This window comes from Erinaceus europaeus, chromosome 11 (assembly GCF_950295315.1).
Source record: "Erinaceus europaeus chromosome 11, mEriEur2.1, whole genome shotgun sequence".
Classification (NCBI taxonomy): domain Eukaryota; kingdom Metazoa; phylum Chordata; class Mammalia; order Eulipotyphla; family Erinaceidae; genus Erinaceus; species Erinaceus europaeus.
Genome location: NC_080172.1, coordinates 6,247,672 through 6,265,521, shown reverse-complemented (window position 1 = coordinate 6,265,521; position 17,850 = coordinate 6,247,672). Strand labels below are relative to the sequence as shown.

Here is a 17,850-nt window from a genome sequence, read left to right as displayed (position 1 = left end):
ATCTTGAGAAACTAGAAAGATAAGCAGGGCCTGATTTGTGAGTAATACAGAGAACACGGGACCTTTGACTTGATTCTGAAAGCAACAGAAGCCAGTAGCTAGAGTTTGATAGAAGAACAGAGAGATGAAGACTTGAGTAACAGTGACCCGGGCGGCGCAGTGGAGAAAGGACTGGATTATCAAGCGTGAGGTCCTGAGTTCAACCATGTACCAAAGGGATGTCTGGTTCTCTCTCCTACCCCTCCTATAATAAATAAATAAAATATTTTAAAAAATCAATCAATAGGGAGTTGGGCAGTAGGGCAGTGGGTTAAGCGCACATGGCACAAAGCCTAAGGACCGGCGTAAGGATCCGGTTCGAGCCCCCGGCTCCCCACCCGCAGGGGAGTCGCTTCACAGGCGGTGAAGTGGGTCTGCAAGTGTCTATCTTTCTCTCCCCCTCTCTGTCTTCCCCTCCTCTCTCCATTTCTCTCTGTCCTATCCAACAACAATGACATCAATAGCAACAATCATAACTACAACAATAAAAAAGGGCAACAAAAGGGAATGAATAAATATTTAAAAACCAAACAATAAATTAAAAAGACTTATTAAATAACTGTTTCAGTAATCCAGGGGAGTAGCTTTAATGACCTGAACTTCAAAATAAAAAGAGAACATAGTTTCAAGAAATCCAGAGGAGGGAATATACCTGGGAAATGTTGTTTATTAGATAAGGGAAGGTGGGAGAGGGAAGAAGTAACTTGCTTAATAAGTTACACTACGGGAATCGGGCAGTAATGCAGCGGGTTAAGCGCACATGGTGCAAAGTGCAGGGACCTGCGTAAGGATCCTGGTTCGAGCCCCCAGCTTCCCACCTGCAGGGGAGTCCCTTCACAGGCAGTGAAGCAGGTCACAGGTATCTATCTTTTTCTCCCCTTCTCTGTCTTCCCCTCCTCTCTCCATTTCTCTCTGTCCTATCCAACAATGACGACATACATCAACAACAACAATAACTACAACAATTAAAAAAAAAACAAGGGCAACAAAAGGGAAAATAAATAATAAAAAAATAGTAAGTTACAGTACAACGCCAGCATAAATATCATGCTTGAAATCTTACAGACCATGAACGACATGGTGCAAAGTGCAGGGACCTGCGTAAGGGTCCTGGTTCGAGCCCCCGGCTCCCCACCTGCAGGGGAGTCCCTTCACAGGCAGTGAAGCAGGTCGCAGGTGTCTTTCTTTTTCTCCCCTTCTCTGTCTTCCCCTCCTCTCTCCATTTCTCTCTGTCCTATCCAACAATGACAACATCAACAACAACAACTACAACAGTTAAAAAAAAAAAAAAGGGCAACAAAAGGGAAAATAATTGTTTTACTTGTGAAATGATATTCTGTAGAGGTATTCCGAACATTTCCCTTGGTGCAAACTGTAATTCACCCAAAAAGCCTTTTAAGATTTTTTTATTACTATTTTCTAATGAGGCATCATTTTATATCTAGACATAAATCCATCCTTTTAGGAAAATTAAATAGACAATATTCTGACAGTGGCCTTCCATTACCAGTTCAGGTCATGGCGAGAGTCTCTGAGGGGAGCATGAATGTGATTTTTGCTTTGGGTAATAAAGGGAATGTGGACTTTCAATTCATCTCTCCCAGTGGGGATAATGTAAAAGGAAGAACAAAAATCAGTGAAACATAAAAGCATCAAAGAACAAAATGGTGTGGAATAACTATACAAAACCAAAAACAAAGCAAACACCCTAGGAAATAAATTCAATAGTCACAGCTGCTTTGCACGACAGAGCGAAGACAGAAGTATCAGCTGGCCTCACGGTAAGTGACCTGCACTGGGAGTCAAGCTGCAAGGCTGGATCAGCCTCATATGGATTAAACGAAAACATTAAACAATGGACTTAAATTATAATGGTTCCAGGGCCAGAAAGGTAGCCCAACGGGTGGGGCATGTGCCAGGTTCAAGCCCCAGCACCCCGTGGGAGGTGGCGCAGTACTGGAGGAAGTTCTGGTGTTGTGGTGTCTCCCCTTCTCTCTCTTTCTGTCTCTTTACCTGAATGAAAAAATGCCCTGGCAGACAAACTCACCAATGTGTCCCAAAGTCTCACCTCTTTAGAGCTGTGCCCCACTAGGCTGGGGATATGGATAAAAACAGGCTGGGGATATGAAGCCACCTGCCAACACCTATGTCTAGCAGAGAAGCCATGACAGAAGCCAGAACTCCCACCTTCTGCTCCCCAAAAAGAATTTTGGTCCATACCCCCAGAGGGATAAAGGATAGGGAAGCTTTCAATGGAGGGGATGGGACACGGAACTTTGGTGGTGGGAACTGGGCCCCTCTTGTCTTACAATCTTGTTAATCAGTAATAAAAATGAAAAAGAAAAGAAAAGGGCCCTGGGAGAAGTGAAATTGTGCACGTGCAAGGTTTCAATTGGAAAAAGAAGAAGAAGAAGAAGAAGAAGAAGAAGAAGAAGGAGGAGGAGGAGGAGGAGGAGGAGGAGGAGGAGGAGGAGGAGGAGGAGGAGGAGGAGGAGGAGGAGGAGAAGGAGAAGGAGAAGGAGAAGGAGAAGGAGAAGGAGAAGGAGAAGGAGAAGAAGAAGAAGAAGAAGATGGTCTCAGACTGGTAGTGCCAACAAGAATCTGGCCAAAGAAAACAAAAATCCTCTCTATGAGAAGACAACTTCATTCTCCCCTTCCATTATTCTTAAAAACAGGCGGTGAAGCAGGTCTGCAGGTGTCTGTCTTTCTCTCCCCTTCTCTGTCTTCCCCTCATCTCTCCATTTCTCTCTGTCCTATCCAACAACAATGACATCAAAAATAACTACAACAATAAAACAGGGAACAAAAGGGAATAAATAAATATTTAAAAAAAGAATCATGAGTAAAAAAATCAATAGAAATAACAGACAACAGAGACAGACACACAATCCACTGACTCTTGAAGGGGTGGGGGATAATGGACAAATGGAACAAAGAAAAAAAAAAAACGCACTCAATACATTCAAAAAATCATCAAGGGCTGGGAAGACAGCAGAATGGTTATGCAGAATGGCTTTTATGCCAACATCCCATGTTCAATCCCCAGTACCCCTTACTGCAGAGCTGAGCATTGCCTTGGCTTAAAAAAAAAAAAAAACTCATCAAAAGAAAGCAAAGGACAGACAGCACAGTGCAGTTGGGTACATTTGAAAACACATGCTGTGTTTGCTTTGCTTTTCCAGTGATCTTTCTCTGTTTTGGGGGTCTCCGGAAAGCTTAGTCATTTCCTTTCACTGTCCTTTAGTGAAAATGTTGGCTTCCTTGCTCGCATTAGTAGACTTAGCACTGGCTTCCAATACGATTTCAGGGGCACAGGTTCCCACACTTAAGTATTCCTTGATACACATCTCTGCACTCGCCACGAAAGTCCCAATGCCATCACTGTTGGTTTCTTTTATTATTTATTTACAACTTTGGGGCACCACACATGTGTGAATTTCACTGCTCCCAGAACAACTTTCTCATTCCTTTTATTTCAGATAGGGAGAGGGGTGAAGAGAGAGAAAGACAGAGAGGGAGAGAGAGAGAGGGAGAGGGAGGAGAGAGGAAGCTGAAGAGACAAATTTCCTCCGTGTGAGAAATAGCATTCCCAATTGCTGTTCATGGCGAGACACGTGCTCTACCAGGTGGACTCTTTGGTCGCCATCTTTTTAAAAAGTGTGCATTTATTATGAGAGACGCAAAGAGAATAAGAGAGAAGGGGGAGAGAGAGAGAGGCCAAAGCATTGCTCAGCTCTGACACGGAGAGGTGCCAAGGATTAGGATTGCATGGGCAGTGTTTGGGGCCTCACCCATGGGAGCCGGCGCTCCAACAAGGCGAGCTATCTCCCCAGCCTTCCTGGTTGTTTTCTTCTGTGTTTTGCCTGCAGGGTTATCATCAATGCCTGCACTACAAATCCACTGATCCTGGAGGCCATTTTTTCCATTTTCGTTGTTGTTGTTGGATAGGACAGAAAAATCCAGAGACGAGGGGAAGACAGAGGGGGAGAGAAAGACACCTGCAGACCTGCTTCACCACTAGTGAGGCTACCCTCTCCCCACCCTCCCCTCCGCTGGGGACTTGAACCAGAACCCTTGTGCCAGTCCTTGCACTCTGCACCATGTGTGTTTAACCCAATGCACCACCGCCCGAACCCCTCATAGTTCCTTTACAATTGCATTTGGATTTATTATGGCTCTGAAATCTAAGAATCCACAGCTTCATGACACATGAGAAATTGTCATCTTTCAACATTTCTTTAATACTGCCTGTTGGGTCTCTCTAATTTCTTTTTGAAATCTGATAAGGACTATGTTAAACCTCCGGATTTTCCACTTGCTTTCCAACCTTCAGATAGTTTTCATCTCTCTGCTACACTCTATGTAATTTCCTCAGATATCATCATGTGTTTCAATTACTGCAAATATTCCTACTGAACCTGCTGCTTTTTCTAGAAGTCAAATGTAGTTATTTCTAAAGACGCTCTTTGTTATTTTAGTTCATGTCCCCCCCCCCCTTTTTAAATGTCTTTATTGGGGAATTAATGTTTTACAGTTAGCAGTAAATACAATTATTTTGGACAAGCGTGACATCTCCCAAGTTTCCACATAACAATAGGTTCTCTACCGTCAGGTTCCAGGACTTGAACCCTCCCTCCATCCACCCCAGAGTCTTTTACTTTGGTGCACCATCACGTTTCCTTTGAACTCTATTTTGTATTTGTTTTAATTTGGCGGTTTGATATTCATCTCTATAGTCCAATTATGTGGAGGTTTTGGAATTCTAGTTCTGCTGTTCATAATTTCTAAGTAACTGTAAGCCATTAACCCCTCAAGAAAAAATAAGTAAATAGAAGAAAGGAAGAAAGAGAGAGAGAGAGAGAGAAAGAAAAAAAGAAATTTTGCAAAGTCTCATAGTTACTCACTTCCCCATGACGTGTTTTGTGAGCTTATTGGTAGAAATTTTTTTCTCTTTGAGATTCTTAGGAGGCCTAGACCGAGAGTGTAATCTTTCAGGACACTCCTGCATTGGCCTCCATTAGGGACACGAGGGCATAATGAAACCACTTAAAAGTACATCTTGGGGGCGAGGCGGTAGCGCCCGGATCCCGGTTCCAGCCCCCAGCTCCCCACCTGCAGGGGAGTCGCTTCACAGGCAGTGAAGCAGGTCTGCAGGTGTCTATCTTTCTCTCCCCCTCTGTCTTCCCCTCCTCTCTCCATTTCTCTGTCCTATCCAACAACAACAATAAAACAACAAGGGCAACAAAAGGGAATAAATAAATATTTTTTTAAAAAAGTAAATCATGCACGCACCTTGGAAACTACCAGATCATACAAATCGGAATAGAAAACCTGAGTGGAAATTGGGCCAGAGGTTACGAATTCTTGGGCCAGAGGTTACGACTTCTTACCTTACTGAGAAAGGGTGAGTACAGATATATTTCTTTCTCCCCTTCCCCCTTGCTGTTCGGATGCTTGGATTCATGATATTATATAGACGTCCTAACTGCTCATAGACACATCAAGTCCAGATTCCTTTCTCTTCTTCTTCTTCTAGCGTTTGCCATTCCTTTCTCTTAAAGATATTTAAAAGCCAGTATTATTAACTCCCAACATCTGCAAAGGCCTGGGAGGCAGCTGCAATGTCAGGAAATGCCTGGTATTTGCCTCATCTTTTCTGATCTGGTTCCTGAACCCCATCCCCACACTGCCACCTTAACAAACTTACAATTGGGCTGTCGGAAAGGTCGTGACGTATTTTTCTCTGCAAAAATGCATCAGGCTCAGGGGCTTTCTTGGAACTCGGGGAGTGGAGGGCATCGTGACTTTGCCAACAGCCCAATATATGCAGAAAGATGTCTGCTTTACTCTGTAGAGCCTATCTAGTTATTTTATATTGGAAGGTAATTTACCAAATTTTTAAGTGAGAGAATGAGAGAGAGAAAGAGGCCGGGTAGTGGCGCACCTGGTTGAGCGTACATGCTACAGTGCGCAAGGACCCAGGTTTGAGCCCCCAGTCCCCACCTGTAGGGGAAAAGCTTTGCGAGTGCTGAAGCAGGGCTGCAGGTGTCTGTCTGTCTTTCCCTCCCTCTCTGTCACCCCCTTCCCTCTCCACTTCTGGCTGTCTCTACCCAATAAATAAAGATAATACATTTTATATATATATTTCTAAAAAGAGAGAGAGGATGAGAGAGAGAGCGAATAGTGCTGCTCTGCCATGCATGAAGTTCCCCTCGAGGGTCACGATGCTCCCGTGTGCTGCCAGGGTTGAAACCCAGGGCCCCACAGATGGGAAAGGAGACACTCCAGCAGCAGAAGCATCTCCTTGATCTTCTCTTCCTCATTCCACTTTTCCTCCTTACAAATGCTATTTGTCACGCAATCATTTCAGGCAGTCTAGAACTCACCAGAGGGCCTGATACTAAAGAACGAAGTCAAAGATGGCGGCCAGAGGCTCTTAAAGATAACATCTCATTCGTTAATCTGCATACAAAAGGTACGAGCAGGCTTTTGGATAAGAAGCACTGAGTGTCACCTTTTCCTTGACTGCTGCTTTCCATGTTGTTCTCACATTCCGTACAACAAAGACAAGGAGACACAAGGTCAAGATGAATCAATCAGAGTTCTCAGTCATGTGCCACCTTCTTCTATCATAATTGTAGGCAGTGCAGTGTCTCACTGGGCGGAGTGAAATTAGCACCAGTAAACACTGCTGACAGGCTCACAGAGCATCATGGGAAACCACCAAGGAGAAGTAAGGCATTCGAAGGTAGCTAACTGTATGATGCTCCAAAAAGTGGCATTATCAAACGCTTATTAAATTTATGTCAAATTGCAAAAGAAATCTATGTCTATCACTTTATCCTTCAGACCGGTACTATAAACTAGAAGCACTATCATTCATACACCAAATGAGTGGCTATATCAAAATAAGTCATTTATTTATTCAAGAGCATTAACTATCACTAAAGCAAATTCAGGGCTTCAGAAAACTGCATGAAAAGGCAGTCAAGGACCTACTTCCTAAATCAGTAATTTTCCATTTTCTTCATTCAATTATTTGTGTGATTTAAAATGCCATGAATAAATTTTGCATGTGAGATCTCTTAAGCAATTTTCTGGAAATCTAATTTGAATGAGAAAGGCATTCTGCATCTGCTCTAATCATGGTATCACTCTATACAGTGAGTGACAGGTAAGGATTTTATTTTAGATAAGAAAGCTTCTTGTAGGTGCATCTCTTTCTCCTCCCTAGGAGATTATACCTCCACCACATTAGATATAAAAAAAAAAAACTCCTTGAGGATATGAACAAGATCTTGTCATTGAGACTGAATAATACAAGATTTAAAATAACTATCTTATACTGCTGAAGACAACCACAAAGGACAGAGCACTGTGTATACTGTGTTCTCGCCCATGCAAAAAGGGAGGGAGGGTTATAGAAGTATGGTTTTCTGTTTGCTTTTTAAAACAAAAGGTATATGAAAGCATGCACAAGAAAGCCATGACCATGAGGATCCAGAAGTTACTGGACAGAAGTGGAGGTGTTACTGTTGTGGGATGACTTTTTCAGATAGATAGATAGATAGACAGACAGACAGATAGATATAAAAATAGATAGAGGGTGGGGGTAGATAGCATAATGGTTATACAAAGAGACTCTCATGCCTGAGGCTCCAAAGTCCCAGGTTCAATCCCCCACACTACTATAAGCCAGAGCTGAGCAGTGCTCTGATTAAAAAAAAAAAGATAGATAGATACATAGGTAGGTAGGTAGGTAGGTAGGTAGGTAGGTAGGTAGGTAGATAGATAGATAGATAGATAGATAGATAGATAGATAGATAGATAGATAGATAGGATATAGCATGGAGCCATGCAGTGGTGCACCTGGTTGAGTGCACACATTACAATGCACAAGGACCCAGGTTCAAGCTCCTTGTCCCCCACTGCAGGGGTAAAGCTTCACGAGTGATGAAGTAGGCATGTGTTTATGTCTCTCTCCCTATCTCCCCTCTCCTCCCATTCTCTCTTGTCTCTATCTACTACACACACACACACACATATATTTTTGCCTCCAGGGTTATTGCTGGGACTCAGTGCCTGCACTACGAATCCACTGCTTTTAGAGGCCATCTTTTTTTTTTTCATTTTGTTGTTGTTGCAGCTGCTGTTGTTGTCATTCGATAGGACAGAGAGAAATTGTGAAAGGAGGGGAAGACAGAGGAGGGGAAGAAAGACAGACAAAAAAAAAAAAAATGAACTGAATATTTTGCACCCGGACCCATCAAGTGCAGAACATTTTTCAAAGATAAACTATATATGGGTGGTTTTTCAGAACAATATATTGTAGGGAAAAAAAAAATCAAACGGCATTTATAATGTATGAAATTCAATAGCTTGCGGCCTGGGAGGTAGCACGATGGATAAAGTGTTGGACTCTCAAGCACGAGGTCCTGAGTTTGACTCTCAGTATCACTCATGCCAGAGTGATGCTCTGGTTCTCCAGCCTCTCTCACTCATCAATAAATAAATACGTAAATAAGAAATGAAATTACTCCCTAAGGCCTTACTTTAGATGTTTAATATATGTGCAATACAGTTAAATGATGACCCAAACACCTCTTCCACTCAAAAGAGGAGTTCATTTCATCTGCTTAAGCTAAAAGGAGAGGAAAGATATTAAATAACTGAGCCAGGTAGTATGGGTTGAATTGTATCATTTCCCACAAAAAGTCCATGTTGACTACCTACCACAGAAATGGGAATTACTTGTGTCATTAGCTTCTTCTTCTTCTTCTAGCGTTTGCCGTGTCATTAGCTAATATGTGATCACACTAGAGTAATCTAGACTCCTAGTGCAATGTGACTGCATTTATTTAAAAGACTGTCATGTGACAAACCTGGTCCACACAGGGAGAAATCCGTATGAATATAACGGCTGAGAGAAAGGAGCTTCTTCTACAAGATCAGCAACACTGAGGCTGCCAGAAAATCCCCAGGAGCCAAGAAACAGATTGTGAAGTTTAACACGTTTTGAAGAGGAGCGAAACTATACTTCTAAAACTTTATAGTCTTGCAAACCCAAGTTACTTCAAAAACAAGTAAAGCTATTCCGAAATTTAAAAAGACCGTATAGGGCAAGCTCAATAGCTCACTTGGATAGTGTGCTGCTTTGCCATGAGCTCAACACAGGTTCACAGGTTCGAGTCCAGCCCCAGCCCCACCACACTGAAAGAAACTTTGCTGCTGTGGTCTCTTCAACTGAGCTCTCTATCTAAAAAAAAAAAAGTATAACCTATTAGTAAAAGACAATGTTGTTTCAGAAAATTAGAATACAATCTCAATTATCAAAGTAAATTCTTTGAATCAGCCAATAAGCATAATGAAAAAAAAACATTTATCCTTTTTTTTTCTTTTTTGCCTCCAGGATTATCACTGGGGCTAGATGCTTGAACTATGAATCCACTGCTCCTGGAGGCTATATTTTCCATTTTGTTGTTGTTGCTGCTGCTGTCATTGTTGTTGCTGGATAGGACAATGAGAAATTGCGAGATAAGAGGAAGACAGAGAGGGGGAGACAAAGATAGACACCTGCAGACCTGCTTCACCGCTTGTGAAGCAGCCCCCTGCAGGCGGGAAGATGGGGGCTCGAACCAGGGATCGATTGCACCAGTCCTTGCGCTTCTCGACATGTGCACTTAACCAACTGAGCTACAGCCTGCCTCCCCACCCCACTTAAAGCTTCTAAAAGCCACTAGGAAACAATGCCTTAAAAGGCCACTCTATATAAATAAAAAAGTAGCGGGGAGGGGGATGGCAAGCTGGGAGATGACTCAACCAGTAGAGCACATATTTCACTCTGCTAGAGGACTCAGGTTCAAGCCCCCAGCCACCACACAGGAGGGTTTGCCCAGGGGAAGCTTCACAAGTAGGTGAGTGGTACTGCAGTGTGTTTTTTCTGGGTTCTGGAATGATTGCTAACTTTAGAGGTAGGCTCTCCCAGGTGTGGACATTCAGCAAGTTGTGGAAGCTCACTGAAACTGTCTGCTCACTTAAAAGACCTCCAATAGAGGATAACTTTGGGTATTAAATGCTAGCACATAGTACAAGTAGAATAAACAAAAGCATTCATTCATCAAGCAAATATTAGCTGGTTCTGATTAAGTGCCAAGCACTGTATTAGGTTAGAATCCCCAAATTAAGGGGTCGGGTGGTGGTGCAGTGGGTTAAGCACATGTGGCGTAAAGCGCAGGGACCGGCGTAGGGATCCCGGTTCGAGCCCTGTTGGTCATATTGGTTTGTTCCCCTTCCCCCCGACCTCTGATAAAAATTGGTTTGGCCCTCGCTAGTTTTGTGGCCCGCTTTCTCCCCGCCCCCTATGCTAAGGATGTCAAGAGTCCCAACAGCAGCAGCGGCGGAGGGAGAATGATGAAGAAGCACATGGTGTGGTGATTTGCCCGTTCGTGAATAAAGATTAAACTGCAGCTTCTCAGCCCAGCCATGTGTCCCCGAGTCTCTGTCTCTGTCTACCGCCACGAAGCTAGCCCGGCCTGCTGGCGCCCCCGAACCTTAACAACAAATGGCACCCAACGTGGGGCTGACCTGTGCATCTCTCAGATAAGTGAAGACAATTTGGCTACCTAACCACTATGGCCTTCTCTTCTGCTTGTGAAGAGATCTCCAAAGGCCTCTGCCGTTTCTTCACGAGACTGTTTCGCTGTTTCTGGAACATTTATCTCTGGACCACTCTGTGGTTTCCGCCCAACGCCAGCCTGCAGGAGCCGGCTTTCCGATGCGTGACGCGGGGCATTGGGCGTGGGCTCCCTCCACGTTGCTCGGCCACTGGGAGCAGGGCAGCAGACATGGCAGGGCCATGGGACAGGGCCACGGCGGCCTATCCTGGCGGCCACCCCGTGGCACCTCAGCCCGCGCCTTCTACATGGCTGGCCGACCCGCCCTCGTGCTATGAAGTCTGGACAGATCCTGGACCACCTGGAGACAGCGGGTTCCCTGCTGAAACTGGGCCCCCTGGCAGAGATCCTCAGCTAGGGTCTGAAGGCAGATGAGCTAGAATACACAGAGATTCATGCAGAGATCGCAATCTGCAATTCCTAGAAGTGAAGCTGTCCAAGAAACCACCGCTGGACAGCGCAATCCCCGAACAGCTAAGGCAGTATAGATCAAAATTCGTGTTTAAAATGACATGTCTTCATAACAAAAGTTTCTTTCCTTGTGTATTAAAGACCATGTTTATGTGTGTGTTTAAAGTTTGGTAAACAGTAACTTTAAGGTTAAAAATGTAACTTTAACCCCCGGCTCCCCACCTGCAGTGGAGTCACTTCACAGGCAGTGAAGCAGGTATGCAGGTGTCTATCTTTCTCTCCCCCTCTCTCTCTGTCTTCCCCTCCTCTCTCCATTTCTCTCTGTCCTATCCAACAACAAAGCAACGTCAACAATGGCAATAATAACCACAACGAGGCTGCAACAACTAGGGCAACAAAAAAGGGGGAAAAATGGCCTCAAGGAGCGGTGGATTCATGGTGCAGGCACCGAGCCCAGCAATAACCCTGGAGGGGAAAAAAAAAATGTAACTTTAAGGCTAAATTCTTACCAGGCAAAGTTAAATGAAAAAGGTTTTCAATGTAATTCTCATAAAGATAAAATTAACTTACATTTAAAGTCTGAGGTAAAAATTAGTTAAAAATCAATATATTTTAACTAAGTTGGTCAAAAAAAAAAAACTGCGCACACCTAGGGTGTGTCTCCATCTTGAATGGGTGTAACAAAAGGTTAAAAAGATGTTGTTGATACGTAAAAGTCTCAAATTCATTCTCAATTAGAAATGTTAGGTTGCTAGGGTTATGCTAATAATTCTCATGCCTGAGGCCTTTTTCTTTCTATGGCTCATGTTTGCCTTTCCACATTTTATTGTTTGAACTTTAAATAGCCTTGGAATCGCGCTGGAAGGGACTTCCAATTGTGATAGAGTTATCAATTGTGATAAACTTCTAACCTGCTACAAGTTTTGTTTCATAAGTAAGTGAATTGCAGCTGTCAAGTTCTCTACAGAAAAGCAGAATTCCGGCAGCAGACCTTCCTCATACAATTCTCCACCCCCTGGCATTCTTCCGTGGACATCTGCTTTCGACTGGCACTCCTACTGGACTCACTGGTACACCCTTAGACACTTTGCACAAAAGTGCAAAAGTGCTGCTAGACTTCTCAAACACTGACTGCAGCCAGCTGCCTTTGGGACTCTAGGCCGTCCCTCGCCCCCATGCTACAAAATGCCCGTCGAGACAAGTACGCCCCCCAGAGGCAGGAAATTTTTTTAAGCTGATAAAGTTTTGCCCAGAGGCAAAAAATGGCCCCCTCAGGCCTTCCCTTGGCAGCACACTGGTTCTTGTTACTCGCTTACATGTTTCTCCATGTTTGTGCCAGTTTCTTTTTTGAAAATGCCTGTACGATATAGGTTTCTGTTCACCCTACACCCCTGATACTGTGGTCATTTAGTTAAAAAGAAAAGGGGGAAATGTTGGTCATACTGGTTTGCTCCCCTTCCCCCCGACCTCTGATAAAAATTGGTTTGACCCTCGCTAGTTTCGCACCCCGCTTTCTCCCCACCCCCTATGCTAAGGACGTCGAGAGTCCCAACAGCAGCAGCAGTGGAGGGAGAATGATGAAGAAGCACATGGTGTGGTGATTTGCCCGTTCGTGAATAAAGATTAAACTGCAGCTTCTCAGCCCAGCCGTGTGTCCCCGAGTCTCTGTCTCTGTCTACCGCCGCGAAGCTAGCCCGGCCTGCTGGCGCCCCCGAACCTTAACAACAGAGCCCCAGGCTCCCCACCTGCAGGGGAGTCGCTTCACAGGTGGTGAAGCAGGTCTGCAGGTGTCTGTCTTTCTCTCCCCCTCTCTGTCTTCCCCTCCTCTCTCCATTTCTCTCTGTCCTATCCAACAATGAACAACATCAACAATGGCAATAATAATAATGACCACAATGAGGCTACAACAACAAGGGCAACAAAAGGGGGAAAAAATGGCCTCCAGGAGCGGTAGATTCATGGTGCCGGCCCCGAGCGCAGCAATAACCCTGGGTGAAAAAAAAAGAATCCCCAAATTAATCTGCCTATCAGAGTCATCCTTAGTTAAAAGAAAAAAAATTAGACCTTCCCCTCCACCTTGACCCAGTCACACCAATGAAATCGCCATCTCTGGGGAACTGGACACAAACATTAGAATCTCACAACTTGTGATACTTCCCAGAAAAAAATTCAATATGCAAATAAGCTTGGAAATCACAGTGTTTTCTGCATTAGACTCTGTCATCTCCCCTGAAGATGATTCTAGTTTACTCATTTTAAATGCTGCGCATCTGACACCTGTGAAGCAGTGACTGCTACTAGTTTAGGTCAGGTTCTCAAAATACCTTCACGATCCCTAACTGAACCCCCACCCCTCCCCACCACCCCGTCATTTTGTTTTCTCCCAACACAAGTCTAGCTTGGATTCTGTCACTTTCCTGCTGGGAGTCCTTAATCTGAAGCTACCTCATCCTCAGTCTAGCCTTCAAAGTCCTCTTAGAAAAAACCGGCACCCCACCTCTCTACTGCCAGTCCATGCCACCTTCCAGTCTGCAGGTAAATTCTCTCCTGGGGGTAAGGGGGAACAAACCTACAGCGTTGGATAGTCTCCTCACAAACACAAAATTAATTCTCCCTAACTTAAAATTGTTTTCATATAAACTAGGGTGACCTTGGCTTTGAGGAGGTTAATGAAGACTTAATTTTACATAATTTCAGATTGTGTAAAGTACACACACACACACACATACACACACACACACACACACACACACCCTTTTACCTTAATTTCAAAAGTGGTTGAGTCACCCAATGCTTTAACTTCCGTCTCCCGAATGAAGTTCTAGTGTGGTCTAAAACCCAAAATAAGCTTCCTTTGGTTTTCTTATCAGTCTAAAAGAACACCAAAAAACAAAGATTTATTAGACAGTTGCACTTGTACCAAAAGCGCTAGCTGTTCACAGGTTCTAATGATTCTATACACAATAATTTTTTTTTTCCTCCAGGGTTATTACCAGGGCTTGGTGCCTGCACCATGAATCCACTGCTCCTGGAGACCATTTTTTCCCCTTTTGTTGCCCTTGTTGTTTTATCATTGTTGTGGTTATTATTATTGTTGTTGCTGTAGTTGGATAGGACAGAGAGAAATGGAGAGAGGAGTGGAAGACAGAGAGGGGGAGAGAAGGAGAGACACCTGAAGACCTGCTTCACAGCCTGCGGAGCGACTCCCCTGCAGGTGGGGAGCCGGGGGCTCGAACCAGGATCCTTACGCCGGTCCTTGCAACATAATAATTTTTAATGTCACATACTAAGAATAAAGTAGAGGTCATATTGGGTATATATATATATGTGTGTGTGTGTATACATGTGCGTGTGTACATATATATATATGTGCATATAACTATATATATATAGTTATATGCACATATATACATACCTATAAGTACATACATATATACAATATGAAATATGGATATTTTACACAGAAAAGAAATAGACTCTGGAGTTTTTGGTATAGTCTGTGTGTAGCTGCTTATCTAAGAAAAAAATTATTAAAAAGTCTATTTTGAAATACAGATTTATACTATGCACCTTAAAAATACAACTGCAGAGTGCCAGCAGGTGGCCTACATGTTACCACGGACAAGGATTCGAGTTCAAGCCTCAAGTCACAACACGGGAGTGTCTGGTGGGTAGGTGGGGGGGGGGGCTCATGAGCAGCAGAGTGATGCTACAGTGTCCGTCTGTCTGTCGGTCTGTCTGTCTCTCTCTCTCTCTCTCTAAAAACGGAAGGGAGGGAAGAAGGAAAAAAGAGAGGAGAGGAAAGAAGAGGAAAAATGGCCATGGGAGTCATGCAGGCAACAAGCCCCAGCAATAACCCGTAGTAGAAATTAAATAAACACAATAACATTATTTCCTGCATTGGGAAGTACAATGAAGATAACTTTTGTTTATCTCTGTCAAGCCAAAGCCAGGGCTGAACAGTTCTCTCCTTTCTCTCTCTCCCCCCCTTCTCTGTATCTCTCTCACTAAAACAAATAAAGACAACATTTTAAAAAGGATAGTGGGTGGAAAAATCATACTCCAATTACCTAGTGTCCTCAGCAACTTGGGTATTGGTCATCATTTCTCCTTTGGCCAAGTCTGCTTCTAAGACCCCTTTTCTTTCTATCCATGTTGGTCATCACGCCAGGTTCCCCTGCATTGCTTGATGCTGTGGTCTATTTCCATAATCACTGTTTTGCCTGAGACCCACCCTGCCTGCAGGGTATTGGTTTAATCCCCACTGGTTAGATGGAAGCTTGCTATCTTCTCGCTCTTTTTCTTCTCTCCACCCACTCTCCTACCCATTTCCTATCCCGAACTGCCACTTCCGCTTCAGAAGGTAGAAAGGCATTTTTCTCTGATCAATAAAAAATTGCATTGCGGACTTCCGGAGGCGGAGCTACGAGCAGCAGATCGCTTTCTCTCCTCTCCTCTCCTCTCCCGGATCAACTAGGAATACCAAAGGAGACCACCCGGACCGAAACAAGACAGGACTAGAATGACCACAGAAACCCAGTAAATCACCCGTGAGTACAAACACGCGTGGCTGGTGACAGAGAGGAGAGAGGGGCCTAAGGAGAGATTAAGTGACTGCTAACAGTTCGACAGTTTGTCAGTGGAGACACCACCTCCAGTCTGCTCCACAACAAGGGGACAGCTGAAGGGAGGAAAGGACTCCCCAGAGACTCACCAAGTACAACTCTGAGTCTCCATTGCTACTACCCTCAGAATCTGGAGCAGCAACAGGGAGGGACACCAGGGCACAGAGATCTAACCGGGAAACTCGGGAGAAGACCTATACCTCGGTGGCATAGCTGAAGGGCTGTGAAAGTCTCTTTGCATAACCACTGGATTATCTCTGCCACACCCTGCTTTATCTCTTGGTCAGGAGTCATTGATTAAACCAAGAAGCCTATTGATAGTTTAAAAGCCCTCAGGCTACCATAGCCTACAGGGGAAAAAAAAAAAGGCTTTTACACCACTGAACTCCAACTCAGGAATTGAAAAAACTGTTAACTTATATAAAATGGTTAAAACAACAAGAAAAAATAATGGAGACTCGAACCAGGACAAGAGTCCAGCTAAAAGTCCTCCAGAGGGCGAAGCACAAAACAACGAGTTCAACATCCAAACATTAGCTAAGGAAATAATAACAGGAGTGAGTAAAGAATTTGAAAAAATTGTAATCAGAACTGCAGGAACAACAAATGAGAATATGGAAGAAAATTCTAATAATCTCATGGTTATTAGAGAGCTGAAAGCTGAAATTGCTGAGCTAAGAAGGCAACTAGCTGAACAAGCTAAAACAGTATCAGAGCAGGGCAACAAAATAGATGAACTCCAGAAAGCAGTAGAGGGCAGAGAGAATAGAATCTATGAGGCTGAAGACAGAATTAGCAAGATTGAGGATGAATTAGAGACAACTAAAAAAGAAGTAAGAGATCTCAAAAAGAGATTAAGAGATGCTGAAAACAACAACAGAGTCCTATGGGATGACTTCAAAAGAAACAATATACACATTGTTGGCTTACCAGAGGAAGAAAGAGAAGGGGAGGAAGAAAGCGTTCTCCAGGCCATAATAGCTGAAAATTTCTCTAGTCTAGACAACACCAAAGACATAAAGATTCAAGAAGCCCAGAGGGTCCCAAACAGAATTAACCCAGACCTAAAGACACCAAGACATGTCATACTTAGATTGGAAAGGAATAAGGATAAAGAAAGGATCCTCAAGGCTGCAAGAGAAAAACAAAGAGTCACCTACAAAGGAAAACCCATAAGATTAGCAGCGGACTTCTCCATACAAACACTACAGGCCAGAAGAGAATGGCAAGATATCTATCGAGTGCTCAATGAGAAAGGCTTTCAGCCAAGAATACTATATCCTGCTAGACTGTCATTCAGACTAGATGGAAGCATCAAAACCTTCTCAGACAAGCAACAGTTGAAGGAAGCAACCATCACCAAGCCTTCCTTGAAAGAAGTTCTGAAAGGTTTCCTATAAACAACCAGACCACCACAAATAGAACATATATCAAAACACTCTAAAACTCTACAAGAATGGTGTTAAAATATCTTCAATCTTTGATATCAATAAATGTCAATGGCCTGAATTCACCTATTAAAAGACACAGAGTAGGAAGATGGATCAGAAAACACAACCGAACAATATGTTGTCTACAGGAAACTCACCTAACGCAACAAGACAAACACAGACTTAAAGTGAAAGGATGGAAAACTATCATTCAAGCCAATGGCCCACAAAAAAGGGCAGGAACAGCTATTCTCATATCTGACATGATAGACTTGAAAATAGATAAGATTAAAAAAGATAGGAATGGACACTACTTAATGCTCAGAGGATCAGTCAATCAAGAGGACTTAACAATTATTAATATCTATGCACCCAATGAGAAGCCATCTAAATACATCAAACTTCTACTGAAAGAGCTACAGCAATATATTAACAGTAACACAATCATAGTAGGGGACTTCAACACCCCACTATCTCAACTTGACAGATCATCCAGGAAGAAAATCAGTAAAGACATAAGGGAGCTAAATGAAGAGATAGATAAACTAGAACTATTGGACATTTTCAGAGTCATTCATCCCAAGAAACTGGAATACACATTTTACTCAAATCCACAGGGATCATTCTCAAGGATAGACCATATGTTAGGCCACAAAGACAGCATCAGCCAAT

General features: G+C 43.5%; 1 protein-coding gene across 2 annotated transcripts in view; it reads right to left on the bottom strand.

Moving 5' to 3' along the window:
* Positions 1 to 17,850, bottom strand: part of MSH3 (mutS homolog 3) — a 217,312-nt gene that overhangs the window by 137,986 nt on the left and 61,476 nt on the right. For both annotated transcript variants that reach the window (XM_060201098.1, XM_060201099.1), the window contains exon 12: positions 13,885 to 13,994. In XM_060201098.1, coding sequence (XP_060057081.1) covers positions 13,885 to 13,994 — 110 coding nt within the window. The remainder of the gene's footprint in view (positions 1 to 13,884; positions 13,995 to 17,850) is intronic.